General features: G+C 39.9%; 1 protein-coding gene across 3 annotated transcripts in view; it reads right to left on the bottom strand.

The window, feature by feature from the left end:
- Positions 1-22,120, bottom strand: part of ADAM23 (ADAM metallopeptidase domain 23) — a 177,371-nt gene that overhangs the window by 120,747 nt on the left and 34,504 nt on the right. For all 3 annotated transcript variants that reach the window (XM_034954940.3, XM_034954939.3, XM_034954941.3), the window contains exon 3: positions 19,013-19,089. In XM_034954940.3, the coding sequence (XP_034810831.1) occupies positions 19,013-19,089 (77 nt within the window). The remainder of the gene's footprint in view (positions 1-19,012; positions 19,090-22,120) is intronic.

Genomic DNA, 22,120 nt, shown 5'->3' with positions numbered 1-22,120 from the left:
GGAAGTTGCCTTCAAAGAAAGAGACAAAAACACTAGTTTTCTTTTGCTTCCTATATGGCGTGGCTACCATGACAATAGATCTAACGCAACAATGAGTACGAGATCATCTACACTGATATTAGTATCTGATCAACACAACAAGGCATTAAGCTAGCCTTATATTCTGGGCCTTATAGGAAGAAAGAATTTTCTGCATAAAAAATAACCAGCAAAAATAAATTTTCAAACAAGTCATGCAATATTTTAATAATAAAAAAATACTTCCAAACAGCATATCTTCAGGAGAGATAAACTCAAAACAAGAAAAATGTAGTACGGGTGTTGTTCACGGTGCTGGGTGAAGAACAGTTTGATTCCTTTAATCCGCCAACCTGAAAACTTTGTCTCAAACTGCTTTTATTGAAAATACCTCACGGTGTCTTAAGGTTTGCTCATTTTTTCATAGTTCACTGAATCAAACGTATACAAAGAACCCAGGAATTCAAAGCTGCATGAAAATAGACATATTATTTACTTCTAAAAGCACTGTTGTCACTAGATGTTTACATTCAGACATGAGAACATTAGTGATTTCACAGCAACAGAGTTAACTAAACCTCTCAAAGGAGTAAGATCACATGTAAATTTTTTTTATTTTATTTATTTTCTTATTATTATTATACTTTAAGTTTTAGGGTACATGTGCACAACGTGCAGGTTTGTTACATATGTATACATGTGCCATGTTGGTGTGCTGCACCCATTAACTCGTCATTTAGCATTAGAATGCTATCCTAATGCTATCCCCTCTCCCCCTACCCCACAACAGTCCCTGGTGTGTGATGTTCCCCTTCCTGTGTCCATGTGTTCTCATTGTTCAATTCCCACCTATGAGTGAGAACATGCAGTGTTTGGTTTTTTGTCCTTGCGAGAGTTTGCTGAGAATGATGGTTTCCAGCTTCATCCATGTCCCTACAAAGGACATGAACTCATCATTTTTTATGGCTGCATAGTATTCCATGGTGTATACGTGCCACATTTTCTTAATCCAGTCTATCATTGTTGGACATTTGGGTTGGTTCCAAGTCTTTGCTATTGTGAATAGTGCCGCAATAAACATACGTGTGCATGTGTCTTTATAGCAGCATGATTTACAATCCTTTGGGTATATACCCAGTAATGGGATGGCTGGGTCAAATGGTATTTCTAGTTCTAGATCCCTGAGGAATCACCACACTGACTTCCACAATGGTTGAACTAGTTTACAGTCCCACCAACAGTGTAAAAGTGTTCCTAGTTCTCCACATCCTCTCCAGCACCTGTTGTTTCCTGACATTTTAATGATCGCCATTCTAACTGGTGTGAGATGGTATCTCATTGCGGTTTTGATTTGCATTTCTCTGATGGCCAGTGATGATGAGCATTTTTTCATGTTTTTTGGCTGCATAAATGTCTTCTTTTGAGAAATGTCTGTTCATATCCTTCACCCACTTTTTGATGGGGTTGTTTTTTTCTTGTAAATTTGTTTGAGTTCATTGTAGATTCTGGATATTAGCCCTTTGTCAGATGAGTAGGTTGCAAAAATTTTCTCCCATTCTGTAGGTTGCCTGTTCACTCTGATGGTAGTTTCTTTTGCTGTGCAAAAGCTCTTTAGTTTAATTAGATCCCATTTGTCAATTTTGGCTTTTGTTGCCATTGCTTTTGGTGTTTTAGTCATGAAGTCCTTGCCCATGCCTCTGTCCTGAATGGTATTGCCTAGGTTTTCTTGTAGGGTTTTTATGGTTTTAGGTCTAACATGTAAGTCTTTAATCCATCTTGAATTAATTTTTGTATAAGGTGTAAGGAAGGGATCCAGTTTCAGCTTTCTACATATGGCTAGCCAGTCTTCCCAGCACCATTTATTAAATAGGGAATCCTTTCCCCATTTCTTCTTTTTGTCAGGTTTGTCAAAGATCAGATAGTTGTAGATATGCGGCATTATTTCTGAGGGCTCTGTTCTGTTCCATTGGTCTATATCTCTGTTTTGGTAGCAGTACCATGCTGTTTCGGTTACTGTAGCCTTGTAGTATAGTTTGAAGTCAGGTAGCTCGATGCCTCCAGCTTTGCTCTTTTGGCTTAGGATTGACTTGGCAATGCGGGCTCTTTTTTGGTTCCATATAAACTTTAAAGTAGTTTTTTCCAATTCTGTGAAGAAAGTCATTGGTAGCTTGATGGGGATGGCATTGAATCTATAAATTATCTTGGGCAGTACGGCCATTTTCACGATATTGATTCTTCCTACCCAAGAGCATGGAGTGTTCTTCCATTTGTTTGTATCCCCTTTTATTTCATTGAGCAGTGGATTGTAGTTCTTGAAGAGCTCCTTCACATCCCTTGTAAGTTGGATTCCTAGGTATTTTATTCTCTTTGAAGCAATTGTGAATGGGAGTTCACTCATGATTTGGCTCTCTGTTTGTCTGTTATTGGTGTATAAGAATGCTTGTGATTTTTGCACATTGATTTTGTATCTTGAGACTTTGCTGAAGTTGCTTATCAGCTTAAGGAGATTTTGGGCTGAGATGATGGGGTTTTCTAGATACACAATCATGTCATCTGCAAACAGGGACAATTTGACTTCCTCTATTCCTAATTGAATGCCCTTTATTCCCTTCTCCTGCCTGACTGCCCTGGTCAGAACTTCCCACACTATGTTGAATAGGAGTGGTGAGAGAGGGCATCCCTGTCTTGTGCCAGTTTTCAAAGGAAATGCTTCCAGTTTTTGTCCATTCAGTATGATATTGGCTGTGGGTTTGTCATAGATAGCTCTTATTATTTTGAGATACGTCCCATCAATACCTAATTTATTGAGAATTTTTAGCATGAAGGTTGTTGAATTTTGTCAAAGGCCTTTTCTGCATCTATTGAGATAATCATGTGGTTTTTGTCTTTGGTTCTCTTTATATGCTGGATTACGTTTATTGATTTTCGTATGTTGAACCAGCCTTGCATCCCATGGATGAAGCCCACTTGATCATGGTGGATAAGCTTTTTGATGTGTTGCTGGATTCGGTTTGCCAGTATTTTACTGAGGATTTTTGCATCAATGTTCATCAAGGATATTGGTCTAAAATTCTCTTTTTTCATTGTGTCTCTGCCAGGCTTTGGTATAAGGATGATGCTGGCCTCATAAAATGAGTTAGGGAGGATTCCCTCTTTTTCTATTGATTGGAATAGTTTCAGAAGGAATGGTACCGGCTCCTCCTTATACCTCTGGTAGAATTTGGCTATGAATCCATCTGGTCCTGGACTTTTGTTGGTTGGTAAGCTATTAATTATTGCCTCAATTTCAGAGCCCGTTATTGGTCTATTCAGAGATTCAACTTCTTCCTGGTTTAGTCTTGGGAGAGTGTATGTGTCGAGGAATTTATCCATTTCTTCTAGATTTTCTAGTTTATTTGCATAGAGGTGTTTATAGTATTCTCTGATGGTAGTTTGTATTTCTGTGGGATCGGTGGTGATATCCCCTTTGTCATTTTTTATTGTGTCTATTTGATTCTTCTCTCTTTTCTTCTTTATTAGTCTTGCTAGCAGTCTATCAATTTTGTTGATCTTTTAAAAAAACCAGCTCCTGGATTATTGATTTTTTGAAGGGTTTTTTGTGTCTCTATTTCCTTCAGTTGTGCTCTGATCTTAGTTATTTCTTGCCTTCTGCTAGCTTTTGAGTGTGTTTGCTCTTGCTTCTCTAGTTCTTTCGATTGTGATGTTAGGGTGTCAATTTTAGATCTTTCCTGCTTTCTCTTGTGGGCATTTAGTGCTATAAATTTCCCTCTACACACTGCTTTGAATGTGTCCCAGAGATTCTGGTATTTTGTGTCTTTGTTCTCGTTGGTTTCAAAGAACATCTTTATTTCTGCCTTCATTTCGTTATGTACCCAGTAGTTATTTAGGAGCAGGTTGTTCAGTTTCCATGTAGTTGAGTGGTTTTGAGTGAGTTTCTTAATCCTGAGTTCTAGTTTGATTGCACTGTGGTCTGAGAGACAGTTTGTTATAATTTTTGTTCTTTTACATTTGCTGAGGAGTGTTTTACTTCCAACTATGTGGTCAATTTTGGAATAGGTGTGGTGTGGTGCTGAAAAGAATATATTCTTTTGATTTGGGGTGGAGAGTTCTGTAGATGTCTATTAGGTCCGCTTGGTGCAGAGCTGAGTTCAATTCCTGGATATCCTTGTTAACTTTCTATCTCGTTGATCTGTCTAATATTGACAGTGGGGTGTTTAAGTCTCCCATTATTATTGTGTGAGAGTCTAAGTCTCTTTGTAGGTCACTAAGGACTTGCTTTATGAATCTGGGTGCTCCTGTATTGGGTGCATATATATTTAGGATAGTTAGTTCTTCTTGTTGAATTGATCCCTTTACCATTACATAATGGCCTTCTTTGTCTCTTTTGATCTTTGTTGGTTTAAAGTCTGTTTAATCCGAGACTAGGATTGCAACCCCTGACTTTTTTTGTTTTCCATTTGCTTGGTAGATCTTCCTCCATCCCTTTATTTTGAGCCTATGTGTGTCTCTGCACGTGAGATGGGTTTCCTGAATATAGCACACTGATGGGTCTTGACTCTTTACCCAATTTGCCAGTCTGTGCCTTTTAATTGGAGCATTTAGCCCATTTACATTTAAGGTTAGTATTGTTATGTGTGAATTTGATCCTGTCATTATGATGTTAGCTGGTTATTTTGCTTGTTAGTTGATGCAGTTTCTTCCTAGCCTTGATGGTCTTTACAATTTGGCATGGTTTTGCAGTGGCTGGTACCGGTTGTTCCTTTCCATGTTTAGTGCTTCCTTCAGGAGCTCTTTTAGGGCAGGCCTGGTGGTGACGAAATATCTCAGCATTTGCTTGTCTGTAAAGAATATTTTATTTCTCCTTCACTTATGAAGCTTAGTTTGGCTGGATATGAAATTCTGGGTTGAAAATTCTTTTCTTTAAGAATGTTGAATATTGGCCCCCACTCTCTTCTGGCTTGTAGAGTTTCTGCCGAGAGATCAGCTGTTAGTCTGATGGGCTTCCCTTTGTGGGTAACCTGACCTTTCTCTCTGGCTGCCCTTAACATTTTTTCCTTCATTTCAACTTTGATGAAATCTGACAATTATGTGTCTTGGAGTTGCTCTTCTTGAGGAGTATCTTTGTGGCGTTCTCTATATTTCCTGAATTTGAATGTTGGCCTGCCTTACTAGATTGGGGAAGTTCTCCTGGATAATATCCTGCAGAGTGTTTTCCAACTTGGTTCCATTCTCCCCGTCACTTTCAGGTACACCAATTAGACGTAGATTTGGTCTTTTCACATTGTCCCGTATTTCTTGGAGGCTTTGTTCGTTTCTTTTTATTCTTTTTTATCTAAACTTCTCTTCACACTTCATTTCATTCATTTTGTCTTCCATCGCTGATACCCTTTCTTCCAGTTGATAGCATTGGTTACTGAGGCTTGTGCATTCATCACATAGTTCTCATGCCATGGTTTTCACATGTACATTTTTAACCTCAGCTAAAATATCAGTAGTACTCATTTTTGCAGCTTATAAAACTTCTGGCTGTTAAAGCTGTGTCAGGTTGAGATACTACTGGGAAAAAAGATGCAAAATAGCTAAGCTGTATCAACAATCCATCACTTCCATTTATCCAGTAAGCATTTGATATCAACCACTGAATGGCCAGCTAAAATAAATGGATGCTCAAAAAGTTATTGTCCCTCACCACACCCAAAAGTACTGAACTACTCACCCTCAAATTAGTCATCCTTCAAAACAGCTCAACCATCTCCTCCTCTGTGTAGCTTTCCCTGATCCCACCCTAAACTGTGGGCTCCTTAAATGAACTGCATCTTATTCTTGTTTCCCTATGAGCTAGCATAGTGCACAGGGAGGGCAAATGCTAACAATCATATAAAGAAACCCTTTACCACTGAACAGCTTTAAAGGGCAAACTTTTTTTAGGGTCAAGTATTAGCTCAGTCCTTAATGAATAAATATGAACAGTAATAAGGAAGAGCCTCAGACACTAGTAAGTTTCTAAGAATCCCTTGGTTGGTCAAAGGGTTTCAGTTTCCATTTTGCAGAATCAGTAAGTTCAGTGGATGTAATGTGCAGTATGGTGACTATAATTAATTATACTGTATTGTATAATTGAAATTTGCAAAAGGAGATCTTACATATTCTCAGCACAAAAACAGAAAAAAGATAACCATCTGAGGTGATGGATATGTTAATTAGCTTGAGCGTGGTGATCATTTCACAATGTATACAAAAATTAAAACATCACCTTGTATACCTTAAATATGCATAATTTTTATCTGTCCATTATCTTCAATAAAGATGAGAGGGGGACATTTAAGAAAAACAAGAAATCCTGGAGATTTACAAGAGATATAGTCTATTCTTATGCTGTGAGATCCTTCTGGTCACATGTAGTTTAGTCTGATTTATTGGATGTGTGAACTCACTTGGGCAAAAAAGAAAGGAGGAAGAAATGAAATGTGCTCTCTACAATGTATTAGAGATTTCCACCTTCTTATTTGAAAGATATTCCTGTAAAATGGAAAAATATATTTGTAATTATATTAAAGGACGTGAAACTTTTTGTAGAAATTGTTTCATTTAAAAAGCCAATATAGGCTAGGTGTGGTGGCTCACGCCTGTAATCCCAGCACTTGGGAGGCCGAGGCAGGTGGATCACCTGAGGTCGGGAGTTCGAGACCAGCCTGGACAACATGGCAAAACCCTGTCTCTACTAAAAATACAAAAATTAGCTGGGCGTGGTGGCGGATGCCTGTAATCCCAGCTACCTGGGAGGCTGAGGTAGGAGAATTGCTTGAACCTGGGAGGTGGAGGTTGCAGTGAGCCGAGATCGCGCCACTGCACTCCAGCCTGGGTGACAAGAGCAAAACTCCGTCTCAAAAAAATAAATAAATAAAAAGCCAGTATAGACTATTTTGTTTTTAAACACAATCTAAATATTATATTAAGGCTCATGGATATCATCATGGATGAAGAATTAGAACGAACTTGTTAAAGAGAGTACTTTTATAAACAGTCCATAATAAACCATAGTTAGGATTCTTATTTGGGGATTCTAATTTATAATTAATTTTAAAAGATTAGGAGAAATGACTCTAGATGATGAGATTCTAGTGTATGAATCATCCAAAAAATGGTTCTAAAATAACACAATTCTCACTGGCAACAGATGACCATCAAGAGTCTTAATGAGCCAGTTCATGTGATGTCAAGCCCTTACTTTATATAAATCTATGGAGAACCAAGAGGAAAATTTAATAAGTTATTGTTTGGGACTAGATTTATGCAATGAATAGTAGTATTCAAAATAAAGCAAGGTTAAGACACAAATGATATAAAGTTTTTTATTTCTGTAAGGTTCACCTTGGTAGAGCTTTTCAAACACATTTTTAGTCAGACTTCTTTATCACTGGAAACGTCTGCTATGGTTTGAATGTATAGGTCCCTCCAAAATTCATGTGGAAATTTAAACCCCACCTATGAAGAGGTGGGGTCTTTTCAGGGTGATTAGGCCATGAGAGCTCTAGCCTTTATCAATGAGATTAATGAGATTAATGAGATGATCAATGAGATTAATGCCCTTACAATAAAGGCTTTGGAGAATTGCCTGGCCCTTCCATATGGCTCTTCTGCCATGTGAGGACACAGCAACAAGGCACAATCTTGCAAGCAGAGATCCCTCACCAGATATCAAGGCTTGGTCTTGGATTTCCCAGCCTCCAGAACCATCAGAAGTAAATTTCTATTGTATAAACAATATATAAATATTGCCCAGTCCATGGCATTTTGTTATAGCAGCACAAACGAATTAGATAATGTTTCAACTCTCCAAGGCTTTGACAATGGGCATTCCTAGGTCTGTTCTTGGCTGTTACTTACTAGCTGTGTGGTTCTGTTCACCTCTCAAAGCCTCCATTTTCTCTCACTCCATGTCCCAAGTTTCTTGCTTACCTTCAGGCCTCCACACTCTCTCCCCCTTCAAGCCTTTTCTGACCACCTCTTAAACATGCTTTAGGCATGAGTTGAGACATTTAGCTCCATAAACATTTACCTCGCTATCCATTTCTACCTCTAATCTGGGTTAGGTACCCCTCCTATGTGGGATAAAAACATCCTGTACTTTCCCCATCACAGTACTTCTCAGATTGTCATTAAATGCCTACAGATTTGTCTTTCCTCCTCCATTGTTCTATAAGCTTCATGAGGGAAGGACTTCTCCAGGCAAACTTTGACAGTGCCTGGCACTTAGCAGGCACTCAATAAACATTTGTGAAATAAAAGTGCTTGGAATCATTCATGAACGGCTTCTGTCAATGGAAATCTATCCATCAACTCAGGTTAGAAAGAACTTTATGCACTTGGCTAACACAGAGGGTCAATATGAGAAACCCATTTAAGAAACATAATGGTTGCACACATTAACCATTATGCTGTTGAATGCCCTACTACATCAGGCGTCAAGGGATAATTCCTCTTTGACAAGGAAACATTTATATCTCTAGAGAGATAAAATTCTTGTATCAGATAATGAAAATTACACAACCCACTATCTTACCTTTCTCACGTAACTGTCAGAAAAGTAAGATCTCATTTCAGTAACTACTGTAATAAACTTATCTCAGATGCTTGGTCACATCTAATTCTCTGTGCTTTTCAATTTTTTGTCACAATTAACTTCTGCTGGAATTTTTATACATTATTTGTCTTTGTCTTCAAAAGACCAAGAAGTGCTCTGAAAAAATGAGTCAAGTTCAGATTTTATTTGCCCACATTCTGCATTGAGGTGGATACCCGCAAAGGGTCTCCTTTTATCCACCAGTCAAGAAATAGTCTCCTGACTCACTAGAGATGTCTTTTATATCCTAGGTAAGATAAACAGTGTAATATGATCCCATCAACAATTAAATTCTTTTGATTTTGCTACAAATTCTTAGTTGCCATACTTTTTATTCTCCTGCTAAAGACTGTAGCCACAGGGTCCTCTTTTCTGGGCAATCCCAGTTTTCTCATCTCCCAGAACCTAGAAAATCTAAATCTGGCTCCTGTGGCCCTCCTCATTTCTCTAGCCTGGTGCTTAATCTCCCTGGGTCCCAGTCACTCACAATAATTATTGTTAATAGGCAAGCAGGGGTAGGAGCAGGCAGAGGGCAAACATCCATTGAATTTCACCACCCAAGAGTTATGCTGGATTTTGTTCATCTATGAAAATCAAGAATCAGTATATAAGTATCAATGGTTTGGTTGTGATTTTATTTTTAATAATCTTGTTATGTTTAATTGTGCAAGTCATTCTCAAACCATTTTGAAAGTAGGTTGCATAGACACCCTAAGTAAATAGAACCAGAATCTACTAAAATTTAGACAATATTTCTTTTATTGTATATGTTTTCAAGATTTTCTGGACCTGATCTACCAGCATAAAGATGAGTCATCAAAAGCAAATGATAATACCCAAGGCATTCAATATGGGTTGACTCAGACCAGAAATGTCTGATCACCCTGATCAGAGAAAATATGGCAACAAAAAGAGCTACCTGGCACTCTAGAATTAAAATGTTTAGAAGTAGACAGGAAAGGGTGGCTTCAGGAGAGAAAAATCCATAGCAACTCATTCCTACCAGCACTAGAAAGCTTAGAATACTATCAGGCCTCTAGGACATATAAAATGCAATATTTGACTACATCATATTGTACACAGCACAGTGGCAATCAATATTTACAGCAACTTTGGGGATACCTGCCTCTTAAGATTCTTTATCATCACACACTTTTTCAAAACTACCAAAACAGTTCCAATCATCCTAAAGTACCTAAATGCAAAAGAAACCACAATCTCTCAAAACAGCACTTGAAAATCATAGTATAAGGGACAAACAGTTTTACCCATTAACAAGCAGCACTTAATGCTGAATGTCTCACTGCAATAGGTAAGCAATAAGTGAATTAGAACGGTGTATTAGTTTGCTAAGGATGCCACAAAGTACCACAGACTGGTAGTTTAACCAACAGAAATGTATTTCCTCACAGTTCGGAAGGCTAGAAGTCCAAGATCAAGGTGTCAGCAGGGCTGGTTTTATTCACAGGGCTCTCTCCTTGGCTTGCAGACAGCCGCCGTCCATCTCACTGTGTCTTCACATGGTCTTTCTTCCAACACACTAGTGTCTGTGTCCAAACTTTCTCTTTTCATGACAATAGTAATATTAAATTAAGGGCCACCCAAAAGATTTCATTTTAACTTAATTACCTTTTTAAAGACTTCATTCCAAATATAGTTACATTCCTAGGTACTAGGGGTTAGAACTTCAACGTACGAATGCGGAGGGGGAGACACACAGAGCATAACAGATGGTTCTACTCAACAAACAGCATTATTTTCAATCCTATTTGGGACCTTCTGTGTTTTCCTCATATGGTTACAAATTGACCAAAATAATTCCACTCTTTTTCTCACTTAATGTGAACAGACATGCAATCATCAGAATTAGGTTCAGCTCACTTGCAAATTGGTAGTCCAGTGCTGTAACCACAGCAGCCATGGTGAAGGAGACTCCAAGCAGACAGCCCATGCTGGAGTCCCTGCATGTGACTGAATCTCGCCAGCCCGCATGTTACTCAGCAGTAAAATGGGGATAATCACATCTTCCTCACAGGGTTATCAAAGGAACTTAAATAGGAGACTATGGGTACACATAGGGCTTGGCACAGTGTCTATCACCATAATAGAAAGCCTTCCTTCTGCAGATCTCTTGAAACTGGGAAGTAAAGCATTTAACCTTCGAGTTAGCAGCATCATAAACCCCGAGACTCCTGAAATGGAAAGCAATGTTCACACAGTCTCCTCTAATTCCTTCGGACTAAGGCCCAGAGTGTGTGACCAGCTCTCTGAAGCAGAGGTGAAATTGGAAGTCTTGACTCCAAATTCCTAAGGCCAGTGCCTTCCCTGATTCCCTCTCTCAGACGTGTAAGAGAAATGTCAGCAGTGAGCATGATGGGCTGCTAGTTGGAGAGAAAAAGGCCAGCAATGACACAAAAGGCCTGCCAATCTGGATTCAGGAATCACAAAAATTTAGAAACCAAGACGTAAGACAGCAACACCACAGCTCAGGCTGGTATAGGTCAAGGTGCCTCAAGCTGTCCCCAGCCACAGCTCCTGACTCCTGTCCTGGTCTTACTCGACCACAAGAGAAAAATGAGGCAGGAGGCCTGTTTCTTCTCCACATGTTCCTTCTTACAACCATATTTAAGTTCAATCTCCAAATCCGCAGAGCTGAAAAAAACATTTAGCCAAATAAAGCTGAATATCCCCCTTAGGATCCAGGGACTCCCACCAGGCAGTTTGCCTTCTGTTTGCAGCTTGGTAATTCAGGTTCTTTAAGAGAGGGGGCCTCACCAGTCCTGACTCACCCCAGGAGTTTGGTGCTTTTGGGCTTCCACACCTCTGCCTGCCACTTCCTGTGGAGTCTGCGTCTTTCTCCTTCCCACACCTTTCAAAGTCTAAAGCACCTGCTATGGGCTCCACTGGGCCCTGCCACTATGCCCTTGGCATTCACTTCCACACACTGAAGGCAGCTGACTGGAACTGCCTGAGACCCTGGGCCTGAGGGCTTTGTACTCTACCCAGGAGGAGGTAGTAAAGCGTTACTGCCCCAAGAAACAGACTTCAGCCAACAACAGCCTGGCAGTTAGTGGACAAAACTCTAGCTCCCTGCCTCTAGGTGGGATAACTCTCTGGCACGAGTCCACAGACTCCCAGAGCTCTCAGTGAGAATCCCAGCTGCCCAGAGGAGTAAACAGCTTGAGAACTCACCCTTTCCTAGCTCCTTCCTCCTTGTCTCAGGGTCTGCTACCAGGGGACCCAAAACCAAGGCAGCCGCCTGTAGGAGTCCCATGGAACCCCACCTTCCCCAGAAAACCTTCCCTCATCACCAAGATCTCTCAAGTCACTTTCTATCATGTTTTAACACTATTCGTATACACTGTAATCTCATTTCTCTACCACAGGCTCTTGAAGACGAGAAATTCTTTCATACAGCTCTGAATTCCCCCGTGTTGCTCAGCACAGTGTCTTACGCAAACGAGAAGCTCAATAAATGTTTGTTGACTGAATGAAGAATGAATGAACCATGTCAGTCAGCAAGAAGGCTGGGCTCTGTATTTAAGCTAACTGAAACTATATCAGTGTAGCTGTCTGCTTCTTTCCAAAACACAGCGTGAACTGCTTTTAACGAGCAAATTACTGCATGCATGTATTTCTTTAAATCAGCATTTTCTAGATATTCATCTTAAATCAAACACCTCTGATTCCCAGAAAATCAGAATAAAGATTTTTTTCCTAAATCCCAAACTACCTTACTCTCCAAGTTTTGGGTCTACTCCTCAGTTTTGGGAGTCAGCCACCCAATGTGGATGTCTTACACTGATTTCACCCAGAGTTCTCCCTGGGCATCATTCAAGATGAATGTACAAAGACATGTCACATCCCCACACTCTCTCGCTGGAGTAGCGTTCTATTAAGAAGGAACATAATGCTGCCTTTTTAACAAAGAAGGCATTACCCTTGATGCATCCTAAGAATTATTTCCTCTCTGTATCAGGCAGGGGCTAAAAGAAGCACAGGGATTTCACTTCACAATAAACAGGACAGCATGCTGAGGACCTGGGTGTTCACCTCGGACCAGTCAGATGGCCTGGAAACTTAAATACCCACATATATGCAATAGCCTGCAAGTCGCGTCATGTTCTTTAATGGATGTCTGGTGAGCAGCTCTGGGAAAACTGGACAAGTACCAAGTGTCTTGCGAGCATGCTTTCAACTCAATGGAAGTATGTTATCTGAATTCCCAGTGCTCACTACCTTGAGCACCTATCAACCCAGGGCCTGCCAAATTGTCTCCATTTTTTTTTCTTCAGCCTACTTTGAAGAGAGAAAAGATTACATAGCAAACCCCTCCCTTCTCACTTAATAAAGTCAGAAAAAGACTGACTGAAGCCAAAGGGAAGACAAGCAGCATTTCTTATGACCTGAGCTGCTCTCACCAGATCATAAGTTCCATGAGATCAATGCCTCTTCTCCTCAATGTAGAATCCCCCAACATCTCAGCGCAGTGACTGCCTCACGGAGGTAATAATAATTCATTGTCAACAAACACGTGCAAGCACCACATGTTATCTCATCTAATCCTTGCAACAACCTACAGCTTCGGAAGGAAACTAAAGCTTAAGAAGCTTAGAATATATCCAAATAATGGTATATTACTCAGCTACAACATGGGTGAACCTCAAAACATTATGCTAAGTAAAAGAGGTCAGTCACAAAAGGCTGCATATTGTATGAAATGTCCAGAACGCGAATGCATGGAGACAGAAGGTAGATTAGCGGTCACCAGGGGCCTAAGGCAGAAGGGAATGGAGAGTGACTGCTAATGGGTACAGGGTTTCTTGGGGGTGATGAAAATGTTCTAGAATTAGATTGTGGTGATAACTGCAAAATTTTGTGAATATAATTTTAAAACACTGAATGGTAAACTTTAGAAAAGTGAGTTTTATGATAGGTGATGGTGGTCGTGGTGGAGGTGGTAGAAGAGAAGGAGGAGGAGGAGGAAAAGGAGAAAGAGGAGGAAGAGGAAAAATGAAGGAAAGGAAGAAGTTAAGAAGCTTGCCCAAGATCAAAGTGTTACCCATGCTTTCAACCATTGTGCCACTCTAATCATGGTTATTCTCAGTAAACACTTGCTGAAAACACCAGCAAATATAATTATGGGTAATATAGGCTTTGGCATAATTCTGATCACACACAGAGAAGAGACAATCAATCCGCAGACCTTCTGAGACTTCCAAGGACTGATAAACATTAAGAATTGTTGCTCTAACATCAATCATACCTCAATAAAGTGGATAATAAAAATCAAAATAAAAAATATCTAAAATGCTTGTTTGACACTAAAAAAAAAAAGGAAAGACAAGAAACGTTACCCTAGTGATCTTTCCAAAATCTTCTGTAACCTGGAACAACGGCTATTTTAGAGGAAACACTAAACAAAATTTTAAAAGAGGAGCACCCTGAGAGGAGTGTAATTAAAGGACCTCTAAGGCCATAACTAGGACCTTTGGGGCTAAATAAAATAGAAATCTGACCATGTCTCTTCCATGCTTACTGCCATCCAATGGCTTCCGACCCACACTCCTCACCATGGACCACAGTCCTTCATCGCCTGACTGCACAGCTGCTTCCTCTCTGATCTCGTCTCTTCATTCTCCCACTATCCCCTGCCCTGCACTGCATAATGGCCTCTGCCCTTCTTGAACATCCCACATCCTCCTTAGCTCTGGCTGTCTTGCTGTCCCAGCTGTGCAGAACCCTCAGCCTTCCAGCAACATGTTGTGGCTCCTCTTTGACAACCAGGGCTCAGCTCAGGTTCCCTCCTCAGATAGGCCTTCTTGCTTCTTCTGACCATCTAAATCATGCTGGACACCCCACCTCCAGTCCCTCTCCATCCCATATGTCTTTATGTGGTGGCCCACTGTTTGCCTCCTCCTCTGGAATGAAGCTCTAAAAGGGAAGGCACAAGTCTTGTCTATCTTATTCTCAGCAACATCAGCACCTATAACAGCCAGAGGCACATAGCAGATGCTCACTCAACATTTGCTGAACAAATGAATAAAACACACAGCACTGCCATGAGATGCCTCCACAAGCCAGATGCAAACCAGGCTCTCCTCTCAGGAACTCCTGTCAGGTTAGTCCTCACAAGCTGGGCTTCTGGGCCTGGTGAGGTCACCAACTCTGCAGATTCTATGGTCACCACCTGGATTAACTTATGGTAACACCTTTATGTGCTCATTCCTCCACACCCTGAGCCCACATACTTACCAGACACCTTTCCCTCCTTTGATAACTTAACACCTCTGCCTGTAATGTAGCAATGATCATCCTATAGTGGAAATGAGATCCCTTTTTCCTCAGAAGCTCTTTTGGGTCCTCTATTACTGACTTAAACATTCTACTGACTCTCTACCTTTATTCTAACACATATCAAACTTTTTGGTTAATCCCAGACAGAAGTCATCTAAACTAGAGCCCACCCCCAGCAACACATCTCATGTTCTAACACAGTTCCCTCATTTCCAGTTCATCATGCCAGGCTTGCACACTCAGGTTGCACTCAGAAAGCTCAGGACAGCATGAGGGATGTATTACATTAGTCCATTCTCATGCTGCTCATAAAGACATACCTGAGACTAGGTGATTTATAAAGAAAAAAAGCTTTAATGGACTCATAGTTCCATATGGCTGGGGATGCCTTATAATTATGGCAGAAGGTGAAGGAGGAGCAAAGGCATGTCTTACATGGCGGCAGGCAAGAGAGCATGTGCAGGGTAACTGACCTTTATAAAACCATCAGATCTCGTGAGACTTATTCATTATCACAAGAACAGCAGGGGAAAAACCCGCCCCCGTGATTCAGTTACCTCCCACTGGGGCCCTCCCATGACACATGGGGATTATGAAAGCTACAATTCAAAATAAGATTTGGGTAGGGACACAGCCAAACCATATCAGGGGAGATAGCACATGAGTGCAGCTCTCATGGCCTCTCTCTCACTGCAGTTAGTTTTCCCTTCAGAGACCTCCATTTGTCCCCAGTTCATAGCCTCCTCTTGACCTCATCTCCCTTCTAATCCAGACTGGATCCTGATACTTAACTACGCAAGTTATTCATGAGTATTCAAAGAGCTTTGCCTACACTGTTCTTCTTCTGTGCTACCACAGAGATTGAGCCCTGGGTCCACACTACAGTCTGCCTCCTTCATTCACACTCTGCAGTGACAAAGCACTCCAATTTTTAAAAATAATACAAATAAAATATAAAAAACACCACCAGAAAGAAATACACAAAGGCTAACACATAGCACATGATTTCTAATGAAGGTTGCTCAAAAATTCTTGCATTTGACCTTGATGGGCTTCCTCACTCATTCTTCCCAGCAGTTTTGTCATTTTCCTCAAGCCCCAACCCAACCTCCCTCTCCATCCCAACCCCTACAGTAGATAACTTCAGAAATGTGTTTCTTCAACTCCATCCCCTCACCTGCAAGTCAATCTCCACCTGCACACACCCTACAGCTTCACACCAGTGCAGGACAACCTGTCTTTACTGGTTCAAAACTAAGTTCTGCCCTTGGGCTTTGATCTCATTCCCTTCAGTCTCTACCCAGCTCTTGCCCTATAGATTATCTCCTCTCTCCTTTCTGCATCTTCAACCTCCCACTCTTATCAGCTCCATCTCTCAGTCCACCAAACTTGCTCTGTTAACTTGCTCTGTCAACTTGCTCTGTCATCATTAAAAAGCCCTGCCTTGATCCCAATGTCTTCTGCTCTCTTTTCTTCTCATCCAAACCTCCTCAATGGATATTTGCTGCCTCCACATCATCTCCTCTCATTCACTCCCAGCCTATTGTAACCCAGTTTCTGTCCCCTCTCATTTCCCCCACCCCAGAGTTTCATTGAAACTGCTGCTTTCCAACCACCGGTGACTGCTCAAATGGCAAATCCAAAGGGCAAATTTTGCCTCTTACCTCATTAGATTATTCTACAGCATGTGCCAGTAGATGACTCTACTGCAGATGACACTGTAAATCACACCTTCCCATTTTGAAACTCTGTTTAATCATTCTCCTGATTGTCCTATTTCTCCAATCACTCCTCCTCAATTTCCTTCATGGGTTCCTCCTCTTCTCCCCTCCTCTTACCTGTCTTCTCAGCTTCTGTCTCCTCACTCTACCTACCCTCCCTGGGTAACCTCATTCACAGCCATGTTGGTCATTAACATTTATATAAAAACACCTACCAAGTCTACTATCTCTAGCTCCCATCTCTCCCCTGAGGTTATATCCAGCTACCTCCTAGACATGGCCACATGTATGTCCCAAAGTCCCTCAAATCTATCATGTCTCTTCTGATGCCACATTCTCTTCCCTTCACCATTTAACCTGTTTGTTCCCTGGTACTGCCCATTTTAGCTAGACATCACCCTCAAACCAACCAACCAATCGAGGTACCTCTGTTGGCTTTAACTATCCTCTCTGCCTTGTTATCCACATGGAGCAATCCTAATAATTTTTATCAACTGCAGATTTATTGAAAGTATTCCCTCTCCATGCCTCTTAGCACTTCCTGAGAACAGGACCTCTGTTTATTCCCCTGACTTGATTTTTCAGTCTAGGGGATAATGGCCCAGCACTGACACGTGAAATACCAGAACTTCCATGAGCTGAGCTGTCCCTAGGCTTACCTCTCCCAACTCATCTTCCTCGTCTCAACCTTGTCATTTATGAGGAAGGTCAACAAAAGGCTCATGCTCCTCTAACATGCCACACTGCAACATGGCCTTGCCTCTTCAGACATACTATCTCACATGCCTAGAACACACTTCAAGATTTAGCTCAAGCATCACCTTTCCCAAGACGCCTTTTCACACTCCTCCAGCCTGAGAGCTGCCGCTCCTTGGTGCTACCATAACATTCCATTTTAACCTCCAGCATATTTCATACTCTTCTAAAATTACGTACTTGTCTATCAACCTTCCCCCAAGTAGAATATAAATTCCTCAAGTCAGGGACTGCTCATAATAGGTGCTCAACCTGATTCCTTTGCATGCTAAATGTTACTGATAACTTCTGGCACATTTCCAGACCTCTAAGTACCCTGGCCATCCCATATGACCCTTTCTCTGCCATGTACTAATTGACTGGGAGGCTCTGCTATGGCTGAGATATTTTATTGCTCAAAACACACAGCAGGGTTGGTTGTGATCATCTCGCTACAGTTTGAAATGATGGTCTCCACCGCAGTAAGAGTTAAAGGAATTGAGGACTTACACTAAAATTAGCTCTATCTTGCCACTCAACATAGTGTAAGATTTGGCAAGACAAGTCCCTTAGGCAGACAAACTGCTGACACAGCATGGTAAAACAGAACTCAACCAAAGAGGAAAACCTGCAATACCTTTACATAGGCAATTCTGAGTTCTGCTGATTCATTCTGACTTAAAGCTGCAATAACACTTGGTAAGGAACACCCAAGCTGACTTTGCATTTTTTTCTGCAGAGCTCACAGAATTTGGCATACAAAGAATTTAATAGTTGTTCTTTATGATCCTTTGCAATTTCTCAAATATTGGTTGTGGTCACTTACATTATAGTGTTTGATAGCATTAACAGGTATTTTTCTTACAAAGATGCAGTCCTGATCAAAATACTGACAAAAGCTTAAAATACTGACTATAATTTCTGTAACTCAAGAAAACCATATAGAAAATCTCTTTCACCAAAGAAAGGCTCAGTGCTAGATCTATTTGAGGCTGAAGAGCCTTAGTTAAGTCAACAGCTCTTGTTCACACTTTGTACAAAGACATCTGTACAACTGATTCCAACTTAGGAAACAGCATTTAAATATCAACAAACACATGCTCAGAGACAATCGGGTAAATTTTCATCAGGACCAAAATTTCTAAGAAACCATATTAGAGCAAATTATAAAGCAAAGAATCTTCTCAAAATAGGTATTTGCAAGTCATCACTTACTCTGTTCTTCCCACAGAAGTCATGCGAATTGCATTATAAAGAGTAAATGGAAGAAATTTCTAGACTGTAGTCAAATTATACTTGAATCAGTAAATTTATCATGCTTCTTATATATAGTGATGATTATAATTAACATTTAATTAACTGGATTACTTCAAATATTTATTCCATTTAAAATTATAATATGTAAGTGCTGTGTTTGAGATGCTTAACATGTTAAATATCTTTTATTTCGGAAAAAAAAAATATAATTCACCATTCAGAATTTTATACTTTACATGCTCTATAATAATCTGCTAGAAAATAGTTGTTAAACAACAGACATTATTTTGACTAAACCGATATTATAAAAACAAAGCTTTATTGCACCTGCTTCTTAAGAAGATTATGTCTAAATACTCACTTGTTCAGTATGAGGTCAAGAATGAATTTGGAGCCGAAGGCTTCAATCTGGAAGCTTGCCTGGGCCAGATGGACAGCCTATGGATTCAAAAAGACAGAAGAACCTTAACTTACTTTCCTGTCTTTAAGACAGATTATTATCAAGAATGATATTTAAGACGAATAACTTTTATGTATCAGTTCATTTCCTTATGTATCATCATATAGCAATTCATTTCTTTAGGAGACTAGATACAATATCATGGTTTTGCTAGGAAAATCTAAATATTTGGGTAGCAAAGAGCTAATAAGACAACGCATCCTTGAAAATGAACCCACTAAGATAAAAACCAACAGCATATTCTGCTGGACTTACAAAGTGACCGTGATGAATTATGCAAAAGTCTGACTAATTAAAGCTTGATTTCAGCCCGTTTTGTGCACAAAGCTAAACAACTCTTTCTGCACACCTAAGTGAAAAATCATGTCAGTGCTCTGCTCTTCAGCAGGAATTAGAACTTTCTTGGAACATTCTCTAAATGATGTATCAGCAGAATATGACAGTAAAATGGGAGAGTACAACCTTGTAACTTCAGAAAGCACTTAGAACCTGGCCTTTTGTGAATACTGAGAGCTTATGTCCCCCTTTAAGAGTCATATGTTTATAAATATTGTCATTATTTTGTCTTAATTCAAACTACAAAGATAATTCCATCTAAACATGAATCCTATTTACTAGATGTTAAAGATTATTATAGCTCACAGAAGCATCTTGAATATTGCAAATTAACAAATCAATAAAGTTTTGTCAAAGTATTAGCTAACATAAAACTCTCCTTTGTCACACTATCAGGAAAAAAAAAAGGAACAAGGCTAAATGAAACACCTACACTGTACTTCCTTGACTCACTAACGTCCTTCCTCCAGAACTGCATTCCTAAGGCACAGTGGGTGCTGCAAATCATCTGTGAAGTGCTTCATGCATGGTAACTGGACACCAGCATGAACACACCAGGCATCTCCCTCCCAGTACTTTCTATTCCCACCTTCCCCCCAATACTACCCCATGCTCCTCTTTGCCTTCCCTGTATTTATGATGATTGAAACTCTCCCCATCCTTCAAAGGCGTCCCACCTGCAATGCTTTTCACGAAGTCTTTCTTCACACAGTCTTCACGCTCAGGGCTTTGGAAGCACTTTATTTGTGCTTCCCTGTCTCTCCCTTTCCCATCCCTCCCCTGGGTGGTAAGCTCCACAATATATATCACAGGGGTCTTGCAAACAGGTCTAGATTAATGACTCTTCCCCAGCATATCTGACCTTCCAAGTAATTCACCAAATATTCATTGTCAAGATCTTTTTGCCATACCAAACCCATAAAACACTATAAATAAACCATGACTTATACTTTCAGTCAGGCACACTGCCAAATCAGATAGTCACTCAATAATAATCCATAAAATGGAAAAAGGAAATTAACAAATATTAAATTTTAAATACAGAACAATGAGAAACAAGGCTCCTAAATCCTTAATGCCATAGGACACCAAGTCAAATTCCAAACAACCTTCTAGAACAGGGTCACCATACTTGTGGGCTTCCTGTATCCATACAACTATGAGTGAGAGAGAGAGAGAAAGAGAGAGAGAGAGAGAAAGAGAGAAAGAGAGAGAAACTTCTGTCAAGTGTGGTCTCTGTTATCCACAACAGAACTCTATTCAATACAAATATCCACTAGTCTTCAAATTCATTCTGTACCTTGAAGCATTAATTTTTGCATAAAGATATTTATATTGATGAATAATTTGTACAAGGAGAGATTTTTCAGCTCTAGATCAAAAAAGCTTTAAGTATGTAAAATTTACTTCCTAAGAATAAGATAAATCCTTAAGTATAGTTTCTCTTAAGAATATTATACAGTAGAGATGAGTTCATTAGTGGCACCCTGGTCTAAAAGAGCTGATAAATATACCTCCTTGAACATCTTTATAAACACTAAGAAGAACTTGACAGAGACTCAGTAAAAGGCTTATTTTATAGCAAATAAGTGATGCGACAAGTACAAACACTGACAACACTCTGTTGCAAAATAAGGTAATCTGGTGGTAAATGTAGTACCTTCATTTTACAGAATTGTAGGAGTTACACAATTTGATAATTGCTAAAATAGGTTTATACCAAGTCAAAGTGACTAGCTTCAGTTTAATAGAATTTAATCAAAGAGCTAGTAAATCATACTGGGTTTTCCTTTTGCTTTTGCATTCAATCATTCCACACAAACATATTAAGTCCTGCTTTGCATATAAAGATAGCTGGGACACAGCTTCTGCCCTCAAAGAAGTGATGGTCTCCAGAGGGGCAGGTAGAACTGTCAGCCTCAGCTTGTCTAATGGGCCACAGGGACCATGGCTGAACCCCATCCAGGCACAGAGAGGTGCAGAAAGGATCCACTGACAAGGTGCTATTTGAACGACAACTCAAAAGATGAATAAGAATCCACGTGTCAGAGAAAGAAAAGACACTCAAGGCATGGAGGAAAACATTTATAAAAATCGAGTCAAAATGAATGTGAGAAAAATAAGCTTTTTAAATTTTTTAAAAAATGAATATGGCCTGTAGGAAAATGGTTTTCAGATGAAATGTCAAACAATGAATCTGAAAAGGTGGGATGGAGACTGGCAGGCTTCACGTGACATGATCAGTGACATTTATGATCGCAAACAAGAACATGTGGCCAAGACAATGAGCCTTCTCCTAAATGGCCACTCCCTCAAACTCACTCAGCACCATTTCTGGCACACGCCATCATCATCATCATCATCATCATCATCATCATCATTATGATTCAAACATCTTAACAGATTACTCTCCAGAAGTGAAGCAATTTATCATGCCAGCAACAAGATATCTGTTTATCCATAGGAAAAAAAAAAGAATCTGATTTTATTACCTTTATCAGTAAGAATGTTTTAATATTTTAATTCTAAGAGGAAGCACATTTTCTATAAAATGATTTAAGATTTCCTCACCATATTCATCTTCTTTGTCAATGTATCAAATGGAATTAGTTTCATCTAATACATTTATATCCACTTTAAGTCATTTAAATATATCGATGTATGTTATTTTGC

Source organism: Pan paniscus, chromosome 13 (assembly GCF_029289425.2).
Source record: "Pan paniscus chromosome 13, NHGRI_mPanPan1-v2.0_pri, whole genome shotgun sequence".
Taxonomy (NCBI): domain Eukaryota; kingdom Metazoa; phylum Chordata; class Mammalia; order Primates; family Hominidae; genus Pan; species Pan paniscus.
This window is presented reverse-complemented; position numbering and strand designations above follow the sequence as displayed.